The sequence below is a fragment of the Nicotiana tabacum genome, chromosome 20 (genome assembly GCF_000715075.1).
Source record: "Nicotiana tabacum cultivar K326 chromosome 20, ASM71507v2, whole genome shotgun sequence".
NCBI lineage: Eukaryota > Viridiplantae > Streptophyta > Magnoliopsida > Solanales > Solanaceae > Nicotiana > Nicotiana tabacum.
Window position 1 is genome coordinate 69,825,661 of NC_134099.1, and position 8,789 is coordinate 69,834,449.

The 8,789-nt window shown below is 37.5% G+C and overlaps 1 protein-coding gene across 1 annotated transcript; it reads left to right on the forward strand.

Annotated features, from left to right (window-relative positions):
• Positions 1–337: 337 nt before the first annotated feature.
• On the forward strand, positions 338–8,388 carry LOC107768703 (nucleobase-ascorbate transporter 6). The gene is made up of 15 exons (XM_075241406.1): positions 338–495; positions 851–987; positions 2,173–2,270; positions 2,378–2,551; positions 2,850–2,950; positions 3,263–3,338; positions 3,468–3,527; positions 3,632–3,816; positions 5,566–5,662; positions 6,192–6,278; positions 7,103–7,161; positions 7,250–7,341; positions 7,455–7,532; positions 7,630–7,790; positions 7,905–8,388. Exons 2-15 carry the CDS (start codon positions 876–878, stop codon positions 8,121–8,123), a joined length of 1,599 nt encoding a protein of 532 aa, XP_075097507.1. The 5' UTR covers positions 338–495; positions 851–875; the 3' UTR covers positions 8,124–8,388.
• The last annotated feature ends 401 nt before the right edge of the window (positions 8,389–8,789 follow it).

Consider the following 8,789-nt stretch of genomic DNA (forward strand, 5'->3'; position numbering starts at 1 on the left):
ATAATTTGGGCAATTCATGTGAACTAACCAACAGAAAGAGTAAAACGACAATTTAAAAAAGGTCATTTTATTACTCCATTGATATAGTAATTCTTATTTGACATATTAGCACCTCAGGAGGGGTATGTATGTTGGAGCCTAATTAAACAAATTTAGCCCCGTTAATTAATGTGTCTGATCAAGATTCTTCTACTATTATTTATTTATTTATTTATTAAGAGAGAGAGAAATGGGAGAAAAAGCAGAGGTGTTCAAAGTTGGTGGGCCAATCTTCAATCTTTTTATCTTCAAATGCTAATATACTGTTTCTAGACTTCCTTTTCTCTCTTTTGGCACTTGGGGCAAAAGCAAAATAGCATCCTCTATAAAGTTCACTTTTTTTCTTTTCTCTAAACCCCATTTTCTTGAATTTAATTTAAAGTAGGGTCTAGGATTTTATTGCCTTTAGTACCCCACACACACTTGAGGTTGCTCCAAAAGCTTATTTACAAGAAGGTAGTTTTCCTAGCTATCAATAATAATAATAATAATTACCATTTCTGTACACACTTTCTATCCTTTTACACTGGCAAGCACTAGCTGTTACAGTTTTATTTTCTTAACCCTTGCTTTTATATATTTTTTTCTCTTTTTACATAAAGAAAGTTATAATAAGTAGGTATATGGTACAATAACATGTGGTTTGTTGTTCCAATCTTGTCATAGCATTTGTGCTTTCTGGTTACTCCAAATTTCAACCAAAAAGTTTGAGTCTTTATTTCTGAAAGATTTGTGATCTGGGTAGTGAATAGATTCTTAGTGTATACTGTTGGAGAATAATAGTAGTATTACATACAGTGTGTTGCTTAAGTTTGTAGAAAGAGAAAGAGGAAAGAATGGCAGGTGGAGGAGCAGCTCCAGCAAAATCATCAGATGACCCAGCGCCACATCCAACTAAAGATCAGCTTCCTAATGTTTCCTACTGTATTACTAGTCCTCCCCCATGGCGTAAGTCTATACCTCTCTTTCTAACTCACTATATTCTTTTGCTTTCATGTTTTACTGTTTTAGGTTTGATGGGAGTAGTGTTAGATTCTTTGAGGAACCTAATATGTATCTACTTTCTTAAGTACTATTTTTACCTTGTATGTTCCTTAACTCTGTGTATGTGCCAAGTCCAGGTGATGGAGGAGAGTGGTGGTAAATTGACCGTCAACATAAAAATAATTCAATAATAATAAACTGGATATAGATAATTTGTACGAAGGGGAGCCTTGGAGTAACCGGTAAAGTTGCTGCCATGTGACCAGAAGGTCGGGTTCAAGCCGTGGAAACAGCCTCTTGCAGAAATGCAGGTAAGGCTGCATACAATAGACCTTGTGGTCCGGCCCTTCCTGGATCGCGCATAGCGGGAGCTTAGTGCACTGGGCTGCCCTTTATAGATAATTTGTATAGCCTAATTTATATACCCTTGTATTTCAGTTTTTCTAATTGATTGATTAATATTTATATTCCTTCATGGTAGGTGTATGTGGGTTCTGATTTTGCTGAACCAAGTTTAGCTCACTGGTGTGAATTGCTTCATACTAATGCCTTTTGCTCTAGTGAATATAGGATTTTTTTCGTCTTCTGATATACTTTTCAAATCAGGGACTAATTGTGTAGGTCATGTTATGTGCTGGGTTTGTGGTGTATATGTGTTCTGTTGGCGAAATAAGATCTCGAAACTGGTCAGATATGGGAAAAGCTTCCCATATGTGCCCTCCTTTTTCCTGTTCTAGCTCGTAAAGAGTAGAATTATTTTCTTTCAGCAGCGTTTAAGTATAAAATCGAGTTAATGGAATCTCTTTTGCCTTCTGTATCTCTGAAGGTTTTTTCAATTTTAGATTTACATATTATGCTTTTATCGTCCCAATAACTAGTCTCACATGAAAATCTCACACAACTTGTTCAAGAGTGTTTTTGGCTAGTAGGCTGATTGTATGGCCTATTATTTTGGTGGCTGATTTAAACTTTAATCCATAAAGTAATTTGTACTTCTTTTCCTGTTATTACACTTGAGCAAAGAGTAGCACTTCTCTGTATTAAGTAACATTTTTAAATTTCATCAAAAAAACTTTGTTTTTAAGAATCAGTTTCACCATAATGTAGATTTTGTACTCTGCTGATTTTTGCCTAATTGTTGGAATGCAGCTGAGGCTATCCTTCTTGGGTTTCAACATTATCTTGTTATGCTTGGTACAACGGTCATCATTCCTACGGCTCTGGTTCCCCAAATGGGAGGTGGAAATGTGAGAATACTCAACAGAATAGCCTATTTAACTACTTAACCCATGACTAATTTTGAAGTCAAGCAGTGTTACGGGTTTTATATGAAATAATGCATGTCCTTTTGCAGGAGGAAAAAGCAAAAGTTATCCAGACATTGCTATTTGTTGCCGGGCTGAACACCTTGTTGCAGAGTTTCTTTGGGACTAGGCTGCCTGCTGTGATTGGAGGGTCCTACACCTTTGTTGCTCCTACAATTTCAATCATCCTTTCTGGTCGTTGGGAGGACCCAGACCCTGTGTCGGTTGGTCTCTTCAAGCACTGTATTTGTCTTCTCTGTGAATACATACTGAATCTCAACGGTTAAATGGCAAAAGAGAAAATAAGAGCTATTTTATAATTATTTATGTTGCTTACCCTAAGCAATTTAAACAAACTGCTTATTTTTTCATTTTATGATCCATATTGGTGTATATTCCTGTAAATTCTCTAATGGGTGGGAAGACACGTGGAGACACAGTGATAGATATTGGTGTATCATCCATTGCATCTTGGTGCTATTTGGTCCTTATTGATTGTAAACATTTCCTATGATTCATCAGAGATTCAAGAAGATAATGCGAGCTACCCAAGGTGCACTTATTGTTGCTTCAACGCTTCAAATTGTCCTTGGCTTCAGTGGACTCTGGCGCAATGTTGTAAGGTTAGTCAGCGTCAGCAAATGTGTGAGCATGCTCTAAATTATTCATACCTATAGCATAATTGATGCTTTAAATTGTGCTTCTCCATGCATCTGCATCATTATTCTCCTGTAGTACCTTCTCCTTCATCCATCATTTTGATGAGGTGACATAATTTTCTGCACTCTGTGTAGTGTTCCTCCATACTAGTAGATCAAGTAAAAGCTCCTAAGATCACCTTTTCTGATTTGAGGTCTGCATGTTCATGGCAAAGGATTTATATAGATACTGTGGAAACTAGCTATATTAACATTTTATATTTTGTGGATTCATAGGTTTCTGACCCCCCTTTCAGCTGTTCCTTTGATATCTCTTGTTGGCTTTGGGCTTTATGAGTTTGGTTTTCCTGGGGTATGTATACAACCTCGCCTGATCCTGAAGTATCAATTTTATAGCATATTACACTATTTTCTCTTTGGGTGTCCATGGGACTTTGTTGCTTCTGAGTCTGTTAAAGTGTAATACATCTTCGCTTTTTAGGTTGCCAAATGTGTTGAAGTTGGGTTGCCACAGCTAGTCCTTTTGGTCATTTTCTCTCAGGTAGGATGCTATTTTGGAAGTCAAATTTTCCTATTACGCATTGTTTTATGCTGGAATGCATAATTGGATATGAAAAAATAAACAAATTTGGTTGGTCAATGCAGTATTTGGCCCATCTGATAAAACCAGGAAAGAATATCTTTGATCGCTTTGCTGTTCTTTTCACGGTAGCAATTGTATGGATTTATGCATACATACTTACTGTGGGTGGGGCTTATAATGGGAAGCCACAAAAGACACAGATAAGCTGCAGAACTGATCGGGCTGGACTTATTAGTGGTGCTCCCTGGTAAGTTATCTTCTTTTATGACTTTCTAGGGGATTTGAGTTCTAGTGCTTTTTTTCCATCACCTTTAGGGACAACGAAGAAATGCCTATGCTCGCTAGTTGCCATTTGTTCTTGCACACAGCATAATTAGCGTATATGTAATGGGACAAAAAAATGTACAAGGTAAAAAAAACTGCGGGATATCTGAAATTCATCAATCTGATTTCCTTGTTTAAGACTGCATGGGTTGCTTTCTATAGTTGTTGCACATTTCGGAAATTGTTTAGGGTATTGATATATTTGTATATTTTTTTCTATAATCCTTGGAGCAAAGTCCATATTGCCGAGCTCGGCAAAGTACAATCAGTCCCAAGCTTGGATAAATTAGTGGGTTGCGGTAGGTTGATGTCTGGTTAAAAAATCCTATAAGCCGACCCCAACTAATTGGAATTGAGGCATAGTTGATTAATAGTTATTCTTGAGCACACAACAAATTCACTTCTCTTCTTCACTTTATCTTTCCACTGATGGGCTCATCGTCCTGGCACATGATGCACTATTGTTAGAGGCAAAGCTTGTTTAGTAGTATTTGTTTAAGCGTCAATGTGCATTTTGCTCTACTTGCTTTTTCCATCAGTGCGTCTAAATGATGCTTTTATTCCAAGGTAAGTGGGTGACTGTTGGGTTGGAAACATTTTCCAACATACTTCCCCAGAAACCAAAAAAAAGGGCAGCCCGGTGCATGAAGCATCCCGCGTTTACTCATGTTCCGGGGAAGGGCCGCGCTCCAAGGGGTGTAATGTAGGCAGCTGCTCCGAGGCAAATATCAGTGGCTTTGATTTCACGGTTCGAACCCGTGACCTATAAGTCACACGGAGACAACTTTACAGTTGTTCCAAGACTCCCCTTCACTTCCCTAGAAACCAAATTTAAAAAAAAAAACGTTTTGAATAGATAACAGTTTTGGGTTTTGCAAAAACCAAAACCTGAAACTTACTCATAAGAACTGAAGATAATGAAAATTGTTTTCAGTTTTCTAGAAAACCCAAGAAAAAATGGATTAGCTTATTCTTCCTGCTGAACCCTCTTCTTTTCCAGATTCATTCACTTTGGCCCTCCTTTCTCCACGATGTTATATAAAACAAGATATACTGCCTTGTTTCATTTAACGATATTTGCTTGGGCTAGAAGTTTTAGATGTTAAAGTTGACTTACATATTCAATTAGTAATATTGGAACAAAAAATTAAAGCAGTTGTTGAAATATTTTTATCACATCAAATTTTAAAAGTTGATAATGAATGTGAGTTGTGAAGCTTGTAAAGAGATGAACTTGTATCAAATATTTTTGAGTTGGGCTAGAAGGAGAACTATTTTCTCTTCCTTTTCTCTTGCTGTACGTTTTAAATAATTCCATATATCTTATGGTATTTCATTTTCTCATTGTAAAATTATTTTTGTTTGTTGTAAAACTGCTATAATTTTTACTATTTCTTTTTTTTTCTTTCACTTTCTTTTTAATGTTGCTATAGCACTAACTCATTGATCTAATAGATGTTACTTTATTGAATTGTTGTAATATTTTCATAATGTGCCGGAAGTAATTGTTAGGGGTTCAGTTGAGTTTGGACTATTTAATGATTTCCAGCTTACTTTTTGTTTTCAATAAACGTCTAGCCCAAAACACGATTATTCTAGCAACTGTCTCCAAATGTAATGTCTTTCAAGAAAAATAATTTTCTCTTCATCTTTTGCTTCTGTGTATCTGCAGGATTAGAGTTCCATACCCTTTTCAGTGGGGAGCACCTTCATTTGATGCTGGTGAAGCATTTGCTATGATGATGGCTACATTTGTTGCTCTTGTAGAGGTTTGTCACATTGAATATTGTTAATAACTATCTTATCGATATGGTAACTGATATCTTTTACCCCAGCCCTGCCCTCTCCCCAAGAGTCAATAGTGGTACTTTTGCACTTCGCTCTCTTGTTGACTCAAATTCCTCAACCTCAAGGTGAATGTGAAGGATGCTTTCTGCCCGAGCTACCCTCTCTTGCCTGTCTTATACTGTCATATTTGCAAATATTTTAGGTCTACGTTGCTCCTTTTGTTATTGCTTTGGCTTTGTTATAGTGTGCTCTTTGCTTCCATTAGGGTACAATGGATATAATGATGCTGAGGTTGTCGGATTAGATGCATATGAGTTGCTTCTCAGCTTACTCCTGTCTCTTGCTTTCTTATTCTCCCTGCGCTGTTCTGCCTTTCCCTTAAACTTCTTTATCAGTTTTTTAATTTCATTCCAAAATTTTCCTTGTCAGCGAGCAAGGATATTTTTATGCTTGGTAAGTTATAGGCCTGAAGCTAATTTCTTTCTTGGTTGTGCTTTCTGGTATTTTCAGTCCACTGGTGCTTTTATTGCAGTTGCAAGATATGCAAGTGCCACTCCCATGCCACCATCGATACTCAGCCGTGGCGTAGGCTGGCAGGTAATCCGGTGCTATCCCCCTAAAACCTGCCCTTCCCAATCCCACTGTATTCTAAGAAAATGAGAAAAAAAGGAAAACGTAAATAATTTGATGATTTCATTGAACTAGAACTTACATTCAAATGCATAAGACGGTTTGGAAGGTTTATATGGAGGAGCATGACTAAATTGGGAATATGCAGTTAAAACATTGTTCCACTCTTCCCAGATTAACCTTTTCCACCAGAAAAAATCACCATGAGACTCTTTCTTCAGCTAGTACCCAAATTCTGTCCCATGACACTCCATACATTGCAAGAGTATAATGTTTCCAATCAATCTAAGCCCACATTGTCAAAGTCTGGTTCAGCTATATGAAGCTAAATATTCTGAGAATCTGAGTTTAATGCCAATCTGAGTCAAGTTGGTTACTGATTTTTCTCACTGGATCCACTTTGGTATGCCATTATAGGGCAGCTATCATACGTCATGTTGCTCAAGCAATTAAGATACCCCCAAATCCCTGCATAACCATCTGACGAGTGACGACCCTTGTCTTGAAACTTGATATTTGCCAGTCCTTGCTTCCTCTTGTGTTTTCTAGTAATTTTATGTTCCTCTTCACATTCATTCACTGTCTTTCTTTTACGTGGGGAGGATTCTTTTATCTTGCAGAATGAGTTTGGGAATGGTTTGAAACTTATGCAAGCCTGTGAGTTATTGTGGGGCTAGAGGGATTTGGGGGGGGGGGGGATCAACTGGATCTGGATCACCTGCTCCCTATATTTCATCATATGACAGACCCTTCTTGCTGTAGTTAATTTCAAAACCATTTGTATGTCTCAGGGAATTGGCATTTTACTGTCGGGGTTGTTTGGCACAGGGAATGGATCTTCTGTATCTGTGTAAGTCCAGGCAAAATCTTCTTCAGCACAATAAGATGAAGAAATTAGTCATCACAGATGAATTGACTTTTCCTTCGTGTATATGCAGTGAAAATGCTGGTCTTTTAGCACTAACACGTGTTGGCAGCCGAAGAGTTGTTCAGATATCTGCTGGGTTTATGATTTTCTTTTCAATTCTTGGTAAACCTCCTGCCTAAGCATTTTGTTGAATAGATTGGTTTTTTGGGCTGATATATGATCCCCCTCTCCTCTTTCGCATGTTGCTTTTTTAACTGCGCATTGGTTATCATCAGGGAAATTTGGAGCTGTCTTTGCTTCAATTCCAGCACCCATTGTAGGCGCTTTGTATTGCCTTTTCTTCGCTTATGTAGGTATGTAAATATGCAAGGGAAACATCTGCTTGGATCACTACCAATATCTGGTTCATGTTATGTCAAGTTAGTGATTTCTTTGTTCTCTTTATTGCAGGGGTTGGAGGCTTAAGCTTCCTTCAGTTTTGCAATCTTAATAGTTTCCGTAACAAGTTTATATTGGGTTTCTCTATCTTTCTGGGTTTGTCAGTACCACAGTACTTCAACGAGTACACTGTGATTGCTGGTTATGGACCTGTTCACACACATGGACGATGGGTATGGCAAATTGGCATTAGCTCCTTAATACTTTTTAATATTTTGACTTGCACGCTTGCTCATGTGTTGAGAGGGTTTCTGAAAAAAAGTTGCTTGTGCTTTGTTATTGTTCAGTTCAACGACATGGTCAATGTACCTTTCTCATCAGAAGCTTTTGTTGCTGGTATCTTGGCTTATTTCCTGGACAACACAATGCACAAAAAGGATAATGCGATAAAGAAAGACAGAGGCAAGCCCTGGTGGAACAAGTTCAAGTCCTTCAAGAGCGACACAAGAAGTGAGGAATTCTATTCCCTTCCTTTCAATCTCAACAAGTATTTCCCATCTGTGTGAATTGCGGACATCATATGGAGACAAAAGGGTTCATACACCATAACACGCAAGTCCCTTCTCAATGAAAATCTTTATTGGGGGCCTCACTGCTGCTACACGTATTTTCTTTTATATGTACCCGGTTACATGGAAAAAGAAAGTATAATTAGTCTGACCATTTTGAAGATGCTTAGTGAATTTTTTTATTGTTATTTTTCTGCTGTAAATTGATGGATATGTATGTGGATTTTAGTAGTAATATAGCAAGTCTGGTGCTTTCTACTCTTGTCCTGATTTGTGCAGCAACTAACCAGCCAACAAGCTAGCACATATATCCACTTTCTCCTTCAGCCACCCTATCGTCGTTTTTCGTCTTCCAATTTTCTTTGATTTGTTAGCAGTATAACAGGTCGTATCTATCATGACTTGAGAAGTTTTGCTTCCATTTTAGTTCTGTAACGTACTTGAACTTGACGTTCACTTGTTCTAGTGGACTAAAAGACAGAAGAAGCATTGAATGATGATAATGGACATATCATGAAAACACAAATGTCAATCTGTAATACTGAGATTCTGAGGATTGAACAAACCTTTTATCTGGTCTTCAATGGCAAATATAACCTAGGACCATGTAATTTGCTTAAGTGCCTTAATTTCATCCAGTGTATAAAAGCACACTCAAAATTG